General features: G+C 40.9%; 1 protein-coding gene across 1 annotated transcript in view; it reads right to left on the reverse strand.

The window, feature by feature from the left end:
* LOC134863070 (MAM domain-containing glycosylphosphatidylinositol anchor protein 1) overlaps positions 1-14,034 on the reverse strand; it is a 152,376-nt gene extending 138,342 nt beyond the window's left edge. The window contains 2 exon segments of the mRNA XM_063881337.1: positions 12,308-12,397; positions 13,523-14,034. Coding sequence (XP_063737407.1) covers positions 12,308-12,374 — 67 coding nt within the window. The 5' untranslated portion in view covers positions 12,375-12,397; positions 13,523-14,034.
* Positions 14,035-22,041: the final 8,007 nt, after the last annotated feature.

Consider the following 22,041-nt stretch of genomic DNA (forward strand, 5'->3'; position numbering starts at 1 on the left):
CGAGAGAGATAGGGCAGAAACAGAAAAATATACAGACAACAAGTGTCAGAATGAAAGGCAGACAGAAACTGCTGAATTTGTAATGACGCCTAGTCTATGACCTCACTGTTTCAACTAAAGTTTCTAGAAATATATATTCGGGCTTGTTCCATGAGCAGCTTTCCATTCCTACCAAAGCATAATTTTGCAATTGTTATCATATTTAACATAGTTTCACATTTTGGTACCATACTTAATTCTCTCCCACTGTTAACACAGTTACTTACACCGCAGACATGGTGTGAACAAAGCTATATTTCTCTGATGCTTTGCATCCAGTACCCTTCCTGTGTGTGTCCTTACAAATCTATACTCTCCATTTCTTTCATCTTCCCTCTGTTCCCCCCTTCCTTCCTCTGCGCCTCACTTCTGCATAGAGGGAATGGCAGCAGCAGCTTCAATAATTCACTTTCCCTCAGAACAGGTTGTGTTTGTATTGCAGGGTGCTGCAGGCGAGAATAGAGAGGGCGAGGAAGTAAGATTAAAAACAAGGGAGAATTGAGGAATGAAGTCGAAATGGATGAAGACTTTGCATAGAAAGATAGAAGTGAGAAAAAATACAGCCAAGGAGAACACCTGTTGAGAGTAATCATGATGTGGTAAAAAAAAAAAGGGAACGAAAACCGGAGGGGAGATGTTTTGGGGGGGGGTGGCTTTTATATGAGTGTCCTGGAAGGTGAGAAAGCGTAGTATAATGAAAGAGAGTGGAGGAACATGAGAAGGCTCCCCATGCAGAAAGGGAAAGGGAAAGAGATGAGGATGGTTAGACTGATAAAAGCCAAAGCAGCAGTAAGCCAGCACCTTCCACTGACACATCTCTTCTCCCCGTGAATACCTCACAACTCTGAACTAAGTTTCTCAGAAGTCTCTGACTCCAACTCTATCCACAGCAGAGTAAAGTTTGAAGCACTTATTTGAACGTTTAATATTTAAGATTGGCTGCTTTGGGCAGACACATTACTACTACTACTACTACTACTACCTAAAAAAAATGTAGTTTCACTATTCAGTCATTGAAAGTACCTTTAAAATAATTGAGATTATTTAGTTTGTATTAATATAACGTAACTAAATGATAAATAGAGAAATCCTAAACTTTGAATAATACAATGCCAATAAGTCAATATGGTTTTAACTTCTTAAATGTCAATAAACATTTATATCTTTAACAGGAAGACAACATTCTTGTGACTCTGTAAATAAAAGTTCATTTTAACCTGAACCACGATCTATCCTTAACTATTCCCGAATCCTTCTGCCTAAAACAGCACGTATACAGATGCTTATGTGTTGTTCTAAAGGGCATGAACAAAACAATACATTTTGTCATTTAACTCGGAGGATGTGTTCGATATTAAACAGAATATCTTTGAGTTTTGGACTGTAGGTCATGTCATGGACTGGATGAAATGGAATTGCAAAAATATATGTTAGTTGCATTCCCTCGATTCAATCCGAGCTTAAATATCAATGCAGATGCAGCAAAGAATATGGATGATCAAGCTCAGCCAAAGTTACAGAAAAGGAAACCAGATTGGTTTGATTGAAGTTCTCGGGGTAAAGCAAATAAAGTTTGTGGTCACACCCACATTCCCACTTTGTCTTGCTCTCTCACAGTGACTCATTCCCTGTTTCTTTCTCATTTTCGGAGCCCCATGTTGGTCTAGCTCTGTCTCCAGGGAAGCCTTTCTTCTTTTAGCTGCTCTGTATCTGGCCCTGCCCTTTTCAATGTCACTCTCGCTGTGTGTCTCAGTTTTTTAATATGAGCCTTTCGCTATGCCACCTATCCTTTCTCTCTTCTTTCATAAGCTGGATCCAAGTCATTTTATTGAATGTCAAATTCAGTTTGAATTCATAAGCTTCGCCCCGAAAGTTGTAATGCCTGAAGTGGAAAGGTGCTGTTGTTGATAAATAAAAGAGCTAAAGCATTTTTGAGAAACACGGCTAATATGTGAATTCAGTTTCACTTAAATACAATTATGTAAATCCGAGGTCTTCCTCTCTTTAAATCCTTATACCACTGTTGTTTCCGTCTTCATTTTTGCAGAATGGCTATGAGATTGACTCACACATCTGAATTGTACCTCTTGTCTTTGAGGATGACAGTGTCAGATTTACCTTAAACATTACCCGGTTTAAGAGCACCTCTTCCTCAAATGAAGGATGTGTGGAAAATGATTTTCTACGGGTCATTGTGATTGAGTTAGAAATAATACTCTCACACATGCACCTGGAAGTAACAGCTTTCATTTTTTAGCTGTCCTCAAAGATCTCTTTTCCACAGGTTTTACAGTGTAAGCTAATTTTCATAACCACAAATAAATGTATGGATAATCTCCATCTTAGATCTTGATTAAAAACACACAGTTACAGTTTTGATTTCCAACAGGAGAACTGTATCAGTGCAGTCGTCCCAATACAGCAATCAGACATGATGACATGGCAAAAAAACATATACCCACATGATAGAGGTGTGGTATAGCGGTTTAGTTGCTTGCATCAAACAGAGAAGGGGCGCGAAATACAGTACTGCTCCACAGATCAGTACATGTAAAGCTGTAAAATCAAGTGTTCAATAGGCGTGCTAGTCAGAAGACAAGTCGAAAGAGTTTTCTAAATCTGACAGATACATTTTTGGAAGTCAAACTTTTGCTACTTCAAGTGGCAGTAAAAGGAACTACACCAAAAAAATGAATCTAAACATCAACAATCAGGATCAACATGAGGATTACTTTGTATGAGATTTTTGTATCAGGTTTAACATGGCTCATTGTATAACATAACATATGGTTTTAAATCAATTCAATGAAGAAGTTTTTAAACGTCTATCGTAAGTCTGTGAGGGTATGTCAGTCAAAGAAGATTTCATCCACTTTCTATACTAACCGGACAGCAACGTTTGCATAAAAATACAGTGAATTTATTGTACATTTTTAAAAATGCTCATATTCTAACCAGCGTTACAGCTACACTTCATTTCTTCTTTTTATTTATTCCCAATGATTCCTTGTTTCTGTCACCTACTTCCCACCACCTTTCCTTCTGCCCTCATTTCCTGAGGTGGCTGATATCTCGGGCTCCCCGGTGTCAGCCCTCCACCCTGCTTCCCAAAGCCTGACTGCAGCTTTCAATGAGAGTGTGCGCCATGTCCTATATATGAAGTAAGTGGAGAGGTGGGTGGATGCTTGCCACTGAATCGGTGGATGATAGCGAGAAGATGACAAGACTTTGGAGGAAAGAGCTGCTGGGTGTAAAGAAAGGGAGGGATAGTGAGGAGAGGGGGGGAGAGGAAGAAAAAGTGATGAAGAGACTTCAAGGGATGTATCTGTTGAAATGGGTTGGATGGAGGGAGAGAATTAGGATGGAATGAGGCTGTAAAGTGGAGAATGGGTATCTTTTATAACATGTTGAAATGTTAAGGGTAGCTACTGTAGATGGTGGCAGGGAAAGGTGGACAGAATAAGAGAAGAGAGGATGCAGGAACATCTTTGGTGACAGGTAAAGGTTTAGTAGATGGGTAATGACAGCATGAGGGAGGAGGAGTAGGAGGAGAGGGATCAGTATGTGTTGCTGTTGGCAGGTAAATTGCTATACTACAAAAGTGAGACTTTCACACATGGCCAACAGATTATACCCCATCTTCTGATAGATAGCAACATGGGGAAACATGGGAACTAATGGTGCGAGAGCCACAAGCTAACAATTTATAATTTCAAGATGTATTTGTACTTTTTCTGAAACCGTCACGAGCAGGCAAGGGTGAGTTTGCTGCTGAGGCAGAGCAAATTTGAGAGTAAGAACGAGAACTAGACAGAGAGAAAGGGCGAGATCTCCAAGCGGCACACATCGCTGAATTATTGAGGCCAGACGTGTGTAGGAGCAGAAGATAGATTTCCAGCGTTGATCCCTTCCTGCTGTCAGAAAGTTTAGTTGGACATGAGCAAATCCAGCGCTTGTGGTTGTTTTATTGTTGTTTTGGGGTTTTAAGCGCAACCACGGGAAAGGCAGAACATACGTGGGAGGAACAACCTTCAAATGTGTGGTTTTAGCAGAGTAGGTGCTTTCTGACACTCTTTAAGTCTGAGGATATCTGTATGATAAGGTGTTCCTAGGCAGTCAGGAACTGTGTGCAGCTTTTCTATGAAGTGACAGATCAATATATATCTGTGCTGAATCTGCGACAGGCAGCAAGAATGGCTGCCTGAATGCCACCATTGGCTCAGTGTGAGTCAACAATGTCATAAATATTTTACAGCTACCTGTGAAGACTTTAAACATATGCTGTAAAAACATGCGCAGTATGCTTACAGATATAGATGGATATAAATGATATCTAAAAAATAGGATATATAATGATACTGATAATAATAATGATAATATAGTATGATTGTGTATCATCATCGTTTGTTTGGAAGTCAATGTTGCAACTTATACACATTTTAATTTAGTTTAAAATGGTAAAAAGAAATGATTTAATTATGATTCTCTTTTTTTTAATCAGACACTACAAGCAGGGTATTTGTTTGCATTGAAGGGATCTTTAAAGTCACTGTCTATGAAGCCCCCCAGTGGTAGCAACTAAACAGGACACTGTGGCAGACAGAAATACAATGCTGCAAGCAACACACAAACTGCACCTATTGTTACTTGAATAGGCTATTATTTTCCAAGAATCAAATCTCCATCAGAATCCTGTGAATGGTGCTTTAATCACATCACAAGTGGATTTGAAATTCTGCGAAAAAAGATTCACCAAGAAATGTGAGAATTTCATTATTAACCTATGCAAACTCATTCAAATGAAAGGTTTTGCTGAAGCAAGAAGTGAGTGCAGAGGACAGGAAGGTGAACGGGAAGGCAGTGAAGAAGAAAGAGTGACAGTGTGAGAGGAGTGCAGGAGGAGGCAGACGGTCTCTGATGTAAGCCATGTTCTCACTACTGTTCACCGTCCTGTCGCATTTATAAATAAATGAGATGCCAAATGTTCCCCCCCCTCTTCTGTCCATGCATGCAGATGCACACATTCACACTATAGACCCTATTCCTTTAGGTAAGGCCCTGTGAACACAAGGAAGCAAACAGAACACACACCTACACTCCAACTGCTCTTCTCTTAATCTTAACCTCAACTAAAGCATATTGAATTATTAAATTGCCCTGCTTTCATAAATTGTGTACAAAGAAACAACCACACAGACAAATGTGTCTTCATTCCCTCATGATCCTGTGGCAGGAAGAGGTGCTTGATAATGTCGGACAGAGTAACAGGGGTACAGAGGAAAAGAGTTAAAAGTAACTTCTCGCGGACACCCAAACTGTCTTGCCTCCCTGGAACTCTCCCTCTCAAATGTGTGTGTATGTGTGTGTGTTGGCCCATGTGTTATTACTGTGTGTGTGTGTGACTAACATCCCAGGACAGAGCGAAGAGAGTCGGTGAGGGAGAGGAAATGATCCATGAGTTCAGCGAAAGGCAGCGGTGAGAGAGGTGTGTGCACATGCAAGTCCGTATGTGAGAGTGAATGTGCATAGATGTGATGTGAATTAACAAGAACATTATCATCTGACGGAGTGGAAAACAAAGAAAGGAAAAAGGGAAATAAAAATGAACAGACAGAAAGGAGGGTTACCAGAGGATTTGTGAGCAAAATGTAATCATATTCTGCCGACTGTAAAGCACGGACACATGCAGTGATTCTAAACATTTCACTTCTCATGTTAAAAAATGTATCTATTTGATTCATTCTCCAATCATGAGGGAATGTAGATAAGAAAAAAATACATCAGTTAATATCAATCTCTATTAATTCATCCACATTCAATGCAGGAGATGGTAAGACAAGTTGTTTGAGTGTGGACTATAGATTAATGTAACACAATCAACCATTTCATCCAATGGCTTTTAGTGCACGTTATTCAAATTTACATAATCAGATTTCAACTTTCTATTTTCTTTGGATTAGCAATAATGAACATTGAAATCCCCAAGTTTCCAGCTATGATACATCGCTTCAAACAGGCTGCTGACATATTCAATAAACACACGAGTGACATCTTCTCATATAACTCTCAAAGAGAAAGCAAATCCATGTTCCAAATTGTCAAACTATTACCTTAAATGGCATACTCCTCGCCACTCTGACTCTTGCTTTCTTTGAGCAGAGTCAAATTAACTTTTTTTAAAAGGACACCTAATGTATTATGGTGGAAGGAGCACACACTGCCCACCACATTAACGACATCCATAAGAGGCAGGGAGACAGCTTACACTTCGATATACATATATCACACCAAGGCTTGCCAGGCTGTGATTTCTAAGGAGAAATATTACGTTCTCACCTCACTTGGGGCCCCTGTGTGCCAAACTGCCCACCCCGGGCTCAGAGTGTAACTGGTGGGAAGAAAGGTGATAAATCAGACCTCCCAAAGAGTTGTCTTGGCACTCTTATCCTCTAGCCCCAGGTTGCAGGGCTAGTGTAAACCATAGTCAGCACATCACTTTGGCTATAGGCCTATGGCTTTGCTGCTGACCAGTAGGTTAATAGAAATGGTGTCAGGCTTCTAAGGCCTACTGAAACGCTTTTTATTTAGCAGTTCAGTTCTATGTATATTACTTGATCGTTTGGTGAAATTGTTGTATTTTTGGGGAGCACGTACAAGCAGAATAATTGGCAAGAAAAAACGATTGTATCAGCCTGCGAAAACAGTCTGCCTGTACCAGAAGTAGCAGACGACTGTCGCATCACGTCACGAGTGTAACTACCGGTGTTTCAACCATGGTACTAGTGAGAGTGATTTCAGCGACAATTCGCTGGTTTTTGTTGGTGCTGAACACGATGAAAGCGTCAGTGAGCTCTCTGATAATGGAAATCGAAACGTATTACCCGGATTTCTCCGAAAAAAACGTTTTTTTCACTTATGTATCTGTTTTGTTTGCGCTGGATTATACAACAACTCAACATATTGCTAGACAATGTAGATATTCTACAACTACGGATTCTTACGAACATTTCAAGACCAAGCATGCTGGGATAACTTATTCTTACGGCCATATAGACAACTTACAAGGTAGGAAGGTATTTTGTGTGTAAACATATTTTACACACAAAATATATGTTTATTCATGGAAATCTTTACATGTATCGCTTCATGAGACTATCAGCTTTCAAATGATATATAGCATTACTATGGTAGTTCATGCTTTTGTGTGTCACCCAACCTGCTCGTGTCGCTTCACCTCCCGATTCCAAGCTCTGGCCATCTCTGAGGAATACAAACAACGACACTGTCCGAGTTGGTGTTGCTGCCGAAGGCCGCAATGCATCGCTTCCCACTTGCGATTTTCGTCATTTCAGCCTAGAATTGACAAAGCAAAACACGACGAAGCACACCTGCAACATTGGACGCCAGACTTGTGGTTACACTTGTGACGTCACGACGGAGCTCCGCCCCCAAGGGTCTCAAACAAGAACGTTTTCCGAGATTTCCTGGCGGGCAATTTTAAATGATTAATTACTCCGTTAATTCGACCGCAATGACATGGGTTGCAATGATATATGTTATTCAGTTGTATATGTACTATTGGACTGTGTGGTGTGTAGTGCTGCACTTCAGTAGGCCTTTAACATTCGGTCACCCTTACAGAAAACTGGGGTAATGGAGAGGAGAGGAAAGGAAAAAGCAAGAAAAGGAGAAGAGGAAATGGAAGAATAAAGGGGTAAAAAAAGTGGCACATAATAAGCTGAGTAAGCATCCAAACAAGGAGGCAGCATACTGTACAATGTTTATTCCCAAGGTATGACCTTTTTAATATTATGGCATCAAGGGCTACACCACTGCACAATGGACCTAGGTAAAGCGAGAGAAAAAAAAGGGAGCAAGATGGGATAATTAAAGCACCCACCATGTGCATTAAATGTTTAGCAGAAGGAATAAGATGGTTTGGACTGACAGAGATGAGTGGAGGCAGACAGAATAAGAGAAAGGGACAGGACACTGAGGGGCAGGCAGGCACCACCACTCCCCTCACTACTCTTGTCACATTTTCATTTTTTATTGTGATGAATGATGGAGAATCTGATATGAATTCCAAACAATGAAGAGCCTTGCTTACAATCAGTTCTCTATCCATCCATCCATCCATCTATCTAGTATTCATTTGAACAGATGGAAAAACAGTTTTAGCACCACTAATTAAATTCGAAGGATTTTAATACGGAGGGAAAGGCCATCCAACAATTGCTGACATTACTGATCACATTTATGTGGAGAGGGTGCAATTTGTAAAGCAAAAAGAGGTACTGTGTGTGTGTGTGTGTGTGTGTGTGTGTGTGTGTGTGTGTGTGTGTGTGTGTGTGTGTGTGTGTGTGTGTGTGTGTGTGTGTGTGCATACCTACGAGTACAGTGAACAGAAATAACACAAAGCGGTAAAGAGTGGGAGGAGGACAGTAGGTGTCAGATTGTGGGAGGTTATCATCATCTCTAGCTTAATGCTTCAGTCTCTTTCCATCACCGTCTCCCCTCCCCTCCTCTCCCCTCCCCTCCTCCATTGCCTCAGAGCCACCAATAAATTATGGATGCTTATTAGAAAAGGGCAATATTCAGCATCCAAAATAAACTCAGCAGCAAGAGACATAAAAGAGACAAACAAAAAGTGCTGATGTGAGGAGAGAAGGAGTGGAAGTCACAGGGGACAGGTCAGTTAAACCTGGAACGATGTCTTTCTAGGTCACTGGCTTTCAACCCATGTTCCATGGCAAGCTAATGTACTGCAGAAAGTGAAGCTCCACATTAAGACGATGCACAAATGTTGGGTACTCGTCTGCACACACACACAGAGACAGACAGCAAATAAAAAACTAGCAATGTTTTCCAAGCCATTCATTCTTCCTTGGGCAACATCTTCAAAGTGATGTTAAATTTGAGCGCAATGTAGGCATATTAAACTTTTCCGCTTTCTGCATCTCTTGTAGTACTTTGTTCTATGGCCAGTGGCAAGGCTTCAGCTCTCCTGCTGCTGCAGGAGCCTTGCTTAAATATAACACAAGAAAACACAAGCAAAATCATTGATTTAACTTCATCAAGTTTCCTGTTAACAAGCACATAATGAAGCATCCGATTGCAAGCTAATGCAGTTTGGATTCCATCTACGGCACCAGCTAATGGTTTTGTGTGACTTTGACAAGCAATCAATAATTTGGTGTCCCTGTGAACTCTGTTGCCTCGCAGAGTGTGATTTGATGCAGCGCCACAAAGATGAAGAGACACTTTTCTGGTTCACTTTGTCTGTATGATATTGTAACTGTTTAGTCCTTCAGAGAAGACTCATCCTGCAAGCCTGTCTTGAAACTTTCTGAACCTTCCCTAATCCTTAAGTATGTTGAGAGATGGCACGTGACATCATGCTTGTAATGCCCGGGATTACGGCATATTCGGATTAAATGAAACTTGAAAGTGACTGTATATGTAGGCCTTTACATACAGTAGATGTTTGTTATCAAAGTATGGAGATGCATCTGTGAGAAAGAAAAGAGAACACTTATAAACATGCATAGTTAAAAATGATATCACAATCATGCATAACAAAGCATAATGACAAAAATCATATAATGAAAGCCTTTCCTTTGGAATAAATCATCACATTTCCTTGCTGCACTACGTCTGTCCAGTACCTATTTGAGGTACAGGTGTTACAAGCTTTTTGACAGCCTATCAAAATTCACAGAAGTCCAATCAATACTACACTGCTTTAAGAGAAACAAGGACTGATCCACAAGTCCCTGCTGAGCCAGCAAACTGTTGGCGAGGGAAGGAAAGCGTGTCTGCCGCACAAACAGTCCTATTCACACATGTACGTGGAAACACACACAGGCTCACAGGTTTGAGGGCTCACACTCTTCACATCCATGCATGCAATGGCACATGAACTCACATTTACACTCACGAGCACGAACACCTGCGTGCAACAGACTTAGAGGCATGAGCTGACAAAACGCAAGCATCCAAACACACCCCAGAGAAGGCTACAGTAAATGAACCTCACAGCCGTCCAAAGCGCTGACATCAATCAGCCCGCTTACACCGTTCAGCTCCCGACGGACAGCGAGTCGCATCTGTCTGCTGGAGGAAGTGCTAAACAATTCCAAAGTGAGGGAAACCATTTTATGCATATCTGTATTCATAGCTAGCGAGCATGCCAAACTCGCTTGGCTCTTTTCCCAATCTTCCCCACTTGTGTTCTTCACAGCAATTGTGCCGATTATGAAACAATTTGTTCCTTCTGAATGACTCTTTTTATTGATGCTTATTTACCTATACATGAAAAAGTTGTCGCGCAGGTACAAACAGCTGAGCACCACCAACATCACACAAGCCGCCTGGGACTCTGGGGCCCTGTGAATGCTGGCAAGAATGGTTCCCACAAAGCTTTGTGGAAATAAACTATCATGAAAAACGAAAAAGATCATTGCAGCCGCCGGCAGTGACACTAACTGCATACATTTTTGATTCAAGCCACTGCATGTTTGTGACTTAGCCCATAAGACATTGACGCAAAAATTAGACAATGAGAATATCAGTCTGTTTTCTGAAAAAAGACAAGCATACACAAGGGCAAACTGGAAATGTGAGCATTCTGCTGCATAGTGTAACTAGATCAGAAAAGTATCAGTACGAAGACAACGGATGGGAAAAATGAAACATGCCCCTACAAAAGTAAATCCTGAAACCATATATTATATATATATATATATATATATATATATATATTACTAACTGACTGACAGACTTACATTGCAAAATTACCTATATATTTATGCTGGAAATATAGTGGAAGAAACATAACAGATTAATGGTTTATCATCACTTAATCAAAGCCTGTGCACCAGCAGGTACAAATGATTCCAGATAAGTATGCCACTAAACCCCAGGTACATTGTTTTTCCTTGTAGGCCATGTTTGACATTTCCTATAAAAACAGACACAAAATAAATTGTTGAGATTCTATCTGTCAGTCACTGCTCTGCCTGCAGCTGTGGGTCACACAGCTAAAAATGATTCTGGAAAAACCTTCAATGTTGTGTAATGCAGCAGTTCAATGCTTCAAGTGGTGGTGAAAACCAAATACAGTCCGAAAAAAGATCTGAGAATTGTAGGTGGGTTATATGCACACTAATACTGACACCGGTATGAAGTATTAGAGTGGTGTAAGCCTGATTAAGTAGCAGGGACTTCGACATGGGCTTAAATGCTTCAGTAAATGACAGATTGTGATGGCAAGCAGCAGGATTGCTTGTGACAACAGCACTCCATGTGATGCTACTATGACTAAACAGACTTCGTTTTCGATGGCTGCCACATGCCTTCAAACATCAAAATCAAAGTATCAAAGCTGACAGATCAGTTTGTGTGTTTGCGTTGCCCGAAGGGACAGGGCAGGAGGATTCATATTTGGCCTGTAGCTGCAAAAACTGAGTGTTCGTAGTACAGCGAGACAGTCTTGAGAGAAAACAAATCTCTGCTTCATCCTCAAAAGCGCAGTGTGACTGTCCTGTTTAACCTGACAAAGGAGAGTTATGTCTCAGAGAGCTTTGCCATTCTTTTCCCCCTTGTTGAGACCTCTCCTCTGTGTGTGTGTGTGTGTGTGTGTGTGTGTGTGTGTGTGTGTGTGTGTGTGTGTGTGTGTGTGTGTGTGTGTGTGTGTGTGTGTGTGTGTGTCTGTGTCTGTGTCTGTGTGTGTGTTTGCGTGTTTGCGTGGGAAGAAATAGTGGGAAGTTAAATAGTGGCCAAACAACAGCCCCAATTCAGTAATAACCATACACCTTAATTGACAAGTTTTGTAAGTTTAATTATACTTTGTGTAATCATTCATTAATGTGTGGGCCTGGTGTGGATTTTAAGATGTATGTCAGCCTAAACAAATGGAATTACATGGATTTACAATGGATGGGTTTCCCCTCCACTACATTTGTGGATGTTTTCCCAGCCGCCTCCTGCGACTTCTAAAATGCAATATCTCCCTTTAAAGGTAATTCTGCTGGTCGGTCTCCCTGAAGCTGTTCTCTCAGTACTTTACAGTTATTATAGTGCCTCCTAATAAAGCGTCGTGTTAAAACGCGGCAACATGTGGCGCAGAGAAAACCTTAATTAGGTTTATGGACTAATAATTGGACAAATTAACGTCGCTGCTGTAATGGAGATCAGTCAGCCTGCACTAATAAAGTCAGCATTGAATGTGGGTACAGGAATAGATTTGTAAATATCGCGTTCTTACCGTAAACTCCTTGGCCACAGGCAAGAGGATAGAAACTAGAAAATAACAAAATCCAAAAAAGCTCCATGTTCAGCTCAGTTCCGTCATAACCTTAAAAAAAGGAGACGGGGAGAAAGAGAGTTGAAAACAGAGCAACAGCCTGCAGATATATGGGACAAACAACATGCGACAGCTGAGTGATTGTTATCAAAAATGAAGATGTAGCCTTGCTATTTGTTTTTCAACTATGTCGCCTTGAACCCCTTTAGCGGTGGGAATAATATCACAGAGCAATTACGCTCCCAGCCGATCAGCCTACATCGTTTTGTTCGATTTAAAGGACAGGTAATTCAATCACAAATCGCAGATTATAGGTTTACAAGCAGGATCCGGTTGTGATTGATTCCGAATTGAGGATTGACAGGATTGTCTGCTATTAAGCGTGACTAAACTTCCTTGCCCGGATGGAGGGCGGCAGGTGTAGTCAGGACAGGAGGAATCTAACAGACTGCAGTATTCATGTAGGATTAGCTACAACAAGTGGGGTCAGGCACATTGGATCCAAAACACCCACACATACACGCAGCGCTTTTGTTCAGATCAATATAATTATTCCTACAATGTTCCTTAAGCAGGCAGAAGGTTAAAGGTTTACGCCTATAGGGGGAAAAAACACTTTATGGTTTATCCTGGTATGTGTAGTAGCTACCGTCATAAATGTAGGAGCTATAAAACCTGTTGGAAAACTTGAAGAAAAAGGATAGAAAGCTGTTGGAGTCAGAGGCTAATAACTTGAGTCTTATGTGACTCTTCTGACTGAGCAGGAGGATTTCCTTCGACTTCTGCGATTACATGAATAAAGCCGACTGCATTGACAGGTTGCATTACACAGCTCGCCTTGATCAAAGTTTCATTATACAATGCATGCGAGTTAATACTCTGCATTAATGTCAGGGCGTGCTGAATGAGACTTGCTATACTGACATGCAGTTTAGAAGATCCTTATATCGCCTGCGTAAAAAGACGGAGGGTTTGAAGTCCCAGGATTTATATATCACCGGGGAGACATATTAACCGGCTTTGATTCTGATGTGGAACAGATTCATTTCAATAGCCAACTGCCTCACAGAAAAATCCACTTTTTATGCTTAACATGGACATGATGTAATAGATAAAAGATGAAATCCTGACAAAAATAAAACACATAGTCGCTGTGCAGGAATGTCTCGTCTCTACCTTTTTCTCTAAGGTGCCGTCCTTTGGGGCAGTCTGCTAACCGGCGCTGCGCGCACTCCTCCGGGCTAAGCGAAGAGGATCCCTCTGCTCTCTGTTAGACAAATCCACCTCCGTGTCTCTCCACAAAATGCGTTGAAAAGTTATATATCCTCCTTCAGTGGGCGTCCGGTGTGAGCTTTACAATTCCCGGCTAGTATAGAGGAGAGTTTTCTGAGCTCCCAGTCCTCTCAAATGATCGTCTTGGTGTGTTAAAGTTTTGTTTTTACGCACAGGGTAAAGCGGGCTGAGGAACCTCACTGCTGCTCGGAGTCCTTCCTCCTAGAGATAAACATAAAAACAGAATTCCTTTTGAAAAACTCAAGCAGGAATACTTTGGCAAAAAAAAAATCCTATAACACACTGTCTTTTGATGATTATTTACTTTTGAAGGCGTGGTTGAAATGGCTTTGCTCTGTCTATCTTTTCCTCTGACAGTCTACTGAAGCCCTTCTAACACAATCATGCTCTCTGAAAATGAGCTCCCCTCTGCTCGGTCAATCAGCGCTGTGTCTGTGGACTCCAAGTGATGCTGGCCAAGTGGAATATGTGCGCAGACTGAGAACGACCGCCCCTGTCTGTGCAGGGAGAGAGAGAGGGATGGAGGGAGGGGATTGGAGGGGAGGGAGGACAGAGGCTTCCACATAGATGCGCTCCAGCCTCACTGCTCCACACTGAACAGGTTGTCAAAAGAACAACATTGCTCTCCTAACTCTCTTTTCTCTCCCACTGGTCTCTTGTGAAATAGTGTTTTCAACCCTTTGGATTGCAATAGGGTGTCTTCCTGAACCAAAGGGGGCACCAGTGTTTTTTGTGTTGTTTTTATCGTCTCTTTGGTGGATTTGGCCACTGCGGTGCCACCAATAGTGGGTGCCAATTAGAAGTGAAAGGCTCTCCAAAAGTTTTCTTAGTTAGCTAATACTACAGAAGCCCTAACACCATCACCCCTCCCCGTGGACCAATTATTTATGACAGTAAAAAATAGTGTGAAGCCCCCATACACACATTCTGTCTCGCTCGTTTGCTCTTTCTCTCTCTCTTTCACACACACACACACACACACACACACACACACACACACATACATATACCCACATACACACAACCATGGACTGGCCCCTCTGTCTCTAATTGTTCCAGAGGGTTTTTAACTTTCCAACGTGGCCACAGGGGGGCGTGTTTTAGCTCATTGCCACCATTGGGCGTGTGTGTGTACGTGTGTGTACGAGTGTGTGTGTGTGTGTGTGTGTGTGTGTGTGTGTGTGTGTGTGTGTGTGTGTGTGTGTGTGTGTGTGTGTGTGTGTGTGTGTGTGTGTGTGTGTGTGTGTGTGTGTGTGTGTGTCTTGGGCCTGAAAGCTTCCTGTGTAAAGGGCCCTTGGATTTCTGGCCTCAGTACGAGAGCTGTTGGTTTATCACAAGCAGTGTCTCTGTATGCAGCTTGTGTGAATGAAATAGACACTTTAGAAATATCAAGCTTCCTGATTATAAGAGTGGAGAATGCAATGTGTCCTTAAAAAAAAGAATAATCAATAACAGTGCCTTTATTATAAACAAAAATATGGGAGAATGGTTGATAAAAAAAAGAGGGAGAAAAGGAAGTGGAAGCAAGCTGAAGGTCAGTATCATCACCAGGCTTTGAGGCAGTTCTGTGTCACCCTGTGAATGTAGAAAACATGAGACCTTGAGAGATAATTAATCGTCCGGTTTCTATTTTTGAAACCTTTTTATTATGTAAATTCTCCATATTCCAAAGATCTTTGTAACAAATAAATAAATCCATCCAGATGTATGTTTGGTCATTGTTTGCTACAGCCTGCTTGAAGGGGAATGAGGTGGTTTGATTTTGCAGTTTAAAGATGATGAGCTTGATGTCAAACACGTTTTTGGTACTTCACTGTTTAATAAAAATCTTCTTCTGTTTATTCGACAAGTCGTCAGGTCAATCGGCCTTGTTTGGCCACAACTTCAAGTCCATCCATCTAGACTTTGATGTTCAACCTCATAGAGCGCTCTGACACTTTACTGTTAATGGTTTTTCCTGCTGACACCGTCAATTCAACAAAACCAATGTGAACATTTGAAACAGGTTCACTAGTTAAACATTCTCAAATAATTGGCATCGATGCACCAACCCTGTAAAAAAGGAGACTTTGGTTTTGTTCATGTAGGCATTACCAAAAGGATAGTTCAATGTGTTCCCTATTTTTGTCATAATAACAAGACACATTATAACTATGTATGCAGCAAAATCATCACTTTGATGGCTTGGACAAAGTTTTAAGAAGAAACTTTTAACGATCATTGCTCTGTGCCTAACAAAGCGCTAACGTTTGTGCACTGGGCAACGATGAGCAGCACACATCAGGGGTTTCATCTGACATTCTTAAACAGAATCAAGTCTCTTCTTAATTACTTAGCTCACACAATCCGAATAGATATTTTATTCAAATCAAACAAAATGATGGGATGTGTCACGAGTATATGCCTTTTTCCTTTTTTGCCCCTCATATTGGGCGGCAGCCAGCAGTCTTGGCATGTCTTGCTGAGAGCACATCATCGCTGCTTAAGGCAATGAATCTCAAAAGACAACATGTTGTAGGAACAACCTTGGGTGGCAGCCACATACACACACACACACACACACACACACACACACACACACACACACACACACACACACACACACACACACACACACACACACACACACACACACACGCACACGCACATGCACAAGTATTTCAGAAGGCTTCAGAGAGAAGCAGTAATTGCAGTGGATGCAGTGAGCCAACACAGAAATGAACAGAACAAAAAACACTACACTGACCAAATTCACTATTATGATTCCGCTGCTTACACAGATTTCCTTCTTACGTTTTTAATAACTTGGTGGATCTGCATGTTGACATTTTTACAATCATATTTTTTCAACTTATTTCTGTTTTTCTGTCTCGGATGCAGTTATGATCACACACATATTTTAGATTAAAGATCTGTGCCTTGTGAAATTTAGCATGGAGCAAACTGAAGTTCTGTTTATATTCACTGTAACCATCTCTCTGCCACTCGTCCACACATGACAATACATGATGCTGCTCTCACATCAATCATTCTAAAAGTAATATCAATAGCACTTAAAACAAGAGTTTTAAAAAGTCCCCCAGGTACTAAAGGGAAGAAAGGTGAAAGTCCAACTGAATAAATGAGTATTCGAAGGACATCCTGGGATAATCTTAAAAAATATCAGTTGGAAATTGAACTCCTACATGACCTTTCATGAAATCATCTTTTTGTTTTATATCTATAAGAGTTACTCAAGTTGGAACAAATCACAATCGAAATTGTCCAATCCACTGAACGAAACATGGACTGAATAATTAATAATCAATAATCTGTCTGTGTTTGGCTTCGATATAAAACTAATATGAGTGTGATTTTAAAATGTTATCACTTTCAAAACAACCTTGAACTTTCGAAAAGTTGTAAAATGCAACATAATGTCCTGTAACATATAATTGTGCTTTTTTTTTACTTGGTTATGTTGCAGAATACCAAAGGTCAAGGACATTTTCCTGCAGACAGTGAGGACATTTGAGATGGAGCCAATGATAAGTTTTATACCATTAAGTTACAAAGATGGAAACACATTATATTACACCTTCAACATTAGGGTGTAAATGTGTTGTACTGCTGATGGGTAACATATGTAACTCTACCTGTTACTATATACTCGAAACCTATGCATAAAAAGCACTTTGAATTTACTGTAAGCTCCATCAAGTCTTCATATATGACTGTGAGGTATTACATTACTTTTACTGACGAACATCACAACAGAAGGATTCGAGTGGCCTGACATATGGGTGTTAAACTTCTACAAAATATTTGTATAGGTAAAAAAATGAGTAGACTGAAGTAACTCAAACCTGCATTGCAGTATAGCACTATACATTTACAGAGCTTATCATTAACACAATTCCTGCAATTAACATCTCAAAATAATTAATAATCCACTTTTTTGTCTTGTATTAAATGTGCTCTGTCTCCAGCCCACACTCTTATTTTTGCAGCCCATCATAACACTACAGACTGTAAGGTGATCTGGGTGCTTGGTTTAAAAGTGTTTTCTGGTTACACATTCCCATTAGTGTAATTCAATCAGACCTCAAAGTGCTGCATATCAACACCAAGCACTTCCCCACATAGAAATAGTTAAATGGACAGAAAAGATACACTTGAGACTGCCGATAAATTCATTGTCTGTCTGTGTGTGGGGGGCAGACACACAGGAAAAAATAAAAGCAATACAACTCTGTTAAACAGAGATGTGATAACAGGCATCTCAACTTGACAACTCAACTCGTCGATACACAGAGAAGAAAGGAAAGTGGACGGTGCAAAGGGCTGAGAGGATTCCAAACCCCCGAGAGAGATTACAGACTGACATCTGACAATAGAGAGATGAAGGGATTCCAACAGCAGACTGTTTTTGATTTTGTAAACACCCAGAGTGAAGCACATAAAGGAACTTTTAATCACTCTTAATGGCTTTCATCTATTTTTTTCACACAATATAATAATTCCGACAACAATTCCCTTTACCAGATGTGTGAACATCTGCAAGATCCCAGATATAGTATATTCTGGACATTGTCAAGTCAGCATTGCACAGGACACACATAACTTCCTAATGAGGCTGATTGTCCTCTATGGTCAACCACATCCTTCAGGTTACCAAGGGGGAGAATGCCTACCATCAATGCATGTCAGCAATACAGACAAGGATAAAGTATTGAGAAATCGCAATTGTAACAAGAACAAGATAACACCGATCTTTGCTCCTAGCGTGAAAGTGAGACCCTGGATAACACCCCAGTGAGGCAGGGACAGGTGGGGCAACAGAAAGAGCCAATCCATGACCACAGGAGATCAACTTCTTTATTATAGTCCTGTCTCAGTCCCTAAGAGAAACTTGGTGCAGGTGTACGATATAATGGCCTTTTTAGTTGTATGCCAATTCCTCTATTTGTGTGCAGACACTGAAATAATCATTGAACACTGATGTCTCTGCAAAACCCGGATTACATTTACTGACAACATGTTTAAGTTCCCTGATAATGGAATTTATTTATTTGTGGATTTTAAAGTATCCACATCCTCGCTATAACAGTAAGCTAAATAATGAGACACTCCGTCACTGGCACTGAATGATGGCATTGAACCTAAATCACTACAGCGTAACTGTCCATCGGAACATAATGGTTTGAGACTATTGTATGCTATTCACTTTGTTCTTGGTTTACTCATCTCATAAATTATCTTTATTGAGGTCAATTTGACAAACTGGCAGCCATCTCTCAATGTTGTTTTTTTTAAAGAAATAAACAGACATCAACTTGGAGAACAAAACGGCATTGGGTAGAAACCACACAAGATATGATTAACAGACTGTTACAGTCTCATAGAAAAATGGACCACTGACAGATGGCTAATAATCGTTCTATGACAAACTTTGTTATTTCGCTTTGGCATGTCTGTTGTCGTCTATTATGCAAAACTGATCACCACCAGCAAAAATGCTTTCCCTAGTGTGTAGTCACAGAAATCCTGTAGTCCTCTTAAGCTGATGGATTACTTGCTACACTTACTGTTCTTACAGCCTCCAAGAAACAAAGTAAACAAAGAAAACAAAGATCCTCATCAGTCAGTGTGCAGTCGTTTTTAAGTAAGTGTGTGTGTGTGTGTGTGTGTGTGTGTGTGTGTGTGTGTGTGTGTGTGTGTGTGTGTGTGTGTGTGTGTGTGTAGGACAGACATATAGAAAGAACGAAGAGGCATAGCTGTCCATCAGCATGAAACACCAGCTGGTCTGTGTCAACTCTTCCACCTACCCCATAAACATTCACACATCTGCACACAAACACACACACTTACGTCCGAGAGAGGGTCATTTTTCACCGGGTAATTGGCGGCGAGGCACATTGCCCTTGGGATTCGATAATTCATAACCTCCTCCCATCCGATATCGGATAGCGGGTAGAAATGAGCTGAGACAAGAGGTGGTGTGCGCAGAGAGGAGAGGGAGGGGGGGTGGCTGCATCATTAGAGAGGAGAGGTAATGGCTGTTATTGATTCCGCCTCGCCGGGCCCCCTCACCATTTCATGTTTAAAACAACACTGATCCTCATTACCCAGGCATCCGCCACCGCCCTGATAAGGAGGAAAGACACAGAAATGAGGTGAGTGAGGAGAGTGAGGAGTGGAAAGAGAAAAGAAAAGGTGAATAAACGGTATAAGGGAAAATAAGGAAGGGAGGGAAGGTACTTAAGGGGGACAGTTAGAGACATACGAGGAAAAGGAGGAAACAATCAGGTAATGGAGGAACAGGAAGAAAGTCGGTGCACAGCTTGTGTTTTCCTGTCTTTATGTCTCAGTTTGAGTGGTATAAGTAATTACCGTCACCCTTTAATGCGTGTAATGCAGTATTACTTGTTTAAATCTCTCTCCCTCCTCCAGACCCCCCCATCCCCTGCAGTGTGTAATAAGGCTAAAGAATTGACTCAAACACAGACTGCAAGGATCTGTCTAATAATTCTCCGTGCTATTATACTCTCTTTGCTGCTAACACATAGCTCTCTCTCTGTTTGGCCACAGGCAAACACTATCATTACTGCAACAGCGGTATAAGCCCTAATGTTTCGCTCTATCTCTCGCTCTCTCCTTGAGTTTTTCCAAATTTGAGTTTTCATTAGAGGGGGTAATTTGCCAGCTCAAATTTCTACAAACTCACAACTGTAGGATCGCATTCTATTTATTTCCCAGCCTGTATTTGCTAATGTTCAAGGACTAACTGCTTTCATCTTCTCTTACTTATTAGTCAGTCGTGCGTACAGTTTGCCCTATAAATCTATTGATGACATTCCTCCTGTGTGTGTGTGTCTGTGCTTGTTTGGTGGAATGGGGTACAGCAAACAATGCCTTAAAAGTCTTAAAAAGAGTACCACCCGAGTTAAGGTCCAAATCACATTTTGAGACCAAGTCATTTCCTTTCTTTGATATGTATCATATTCTTTGCTTCTGGGCCAACTATGATATAGTAGATATGACGCTGTTTCTTCTCCAGCTACCTGAAGTTTAAAATAGCTAAGCAGAGGTGTTAGCTGCTTGCCACCAACACAACAATCCTACTGTGTGTGAGATGAGTATCATAACACTATACCAAAATTAATTGATTGTCTTCATAGAAAAGCTACAGTGATTTCTGATATCAACTGCTTATGAAATGTGAAATGGTTGCATAAGTTTGACATCAAGTTTATAATGCCAGATATGAATTCATATAACTATCAAAGGTATGTATAATTAGAATAGGTATGAGGCAATGTACTGATATATTAAATGCCTGGTAAACACTCATGTTTTTGTTGTTGTTTTTCTTCCACACGGTTGCATATTTTCAAGTCATTCCTAAGAAGGAGGTTATTCAAAGCTATTTTTCAACACAGTAATGATGTCACGCATTGCCTCACCTTGTAAAGAGTACACACTTAAAAGGTAAACACTCACACTGAGGAGCCTACTTCTGCTGAGAAAATAGATGTTAAGTAACCAAACTGAAATGTTGGATGGAGTTTATTCTAATTGAATTGTTGCATAAATGTAAGAAGTCCTCAATAGTTGTAGTCAAACCTTAGAAGCTTGACAACAGAATTGCTAGAATGCAAGCAAATCCCCTGAAATCCAGATAAATGATCACCGACTTCCTCTGAGCAACACCCCCAGAGGCTCCTGCACTCTTTATAATGCCATGTCAGTAAGTTAGCTCATGTCTGCAACCTGAACCTGTTGTTATTATGTACGCTTTTGAAATCAGAATCACAAGTTTCCTTCAGGTTAATGTTTTTTAAACTCTAAACTTTTTTTTCAACATTATATATCTTGTGTTACCTTGGTATCCATGACGAAGAGAAGCAACCTTAAAAACTCCCATTTCTAAGGTGTTATCTGAACATCTATTGTGATACCCTGATGACAGAACCATCAATACATTTGCTTTGGACAAATTGGAGCCGGTTCAAAAGGCAGCAGGGTAAGGAAGGTTTTCCTAACTTCCCTCCACCATCGACATTTTTTCAGCTCCTCCAGCTTGATCGCGAGGCATTTCAGATGAGAGATGAGATATACAATCCCTCCTACATGTCCTAGGTCAAACACAGTCTCCTTACAGTTAGACGTGCCATGAAATCAGCTAAGGTGAAGCGTCACGGGGGCATACTGATAAGCTGCCCGAACTAGCTGGTCCCATTAGACTTGAAGGAGCTGCGGTCCAATCCGAGCTCCCTCTTGATCTTAGCCTCTTAGCGTATTTCTGAGGAAGCATTAAACCACATGTCGATCTCAACTCTCACCTACTCACCCTCACACATGAATTACCTCCAGAAATACTTGAACTTGTTTGCTGGGGCAACAACTAACTGCTAACCTAC

The sequence above is a fragment of the Eleginops maclovinus genome, chromosome 4 (assembly GCF_036324505.1).
Source record: "Eleginops maclovinus isolate JMC-PN-2008 ecotype Puerto Natales chromosome 4, JC_Emac_rtc_rv5, whole genome shotgun sequence".
In the NCBI taxonomy this organism is placed as follows: Eukaryota; Metazoa; Chordata; class Actinopteri; order Perciformes; family Eleginopidae; genus Eleginops; species Eleginops maclovinus.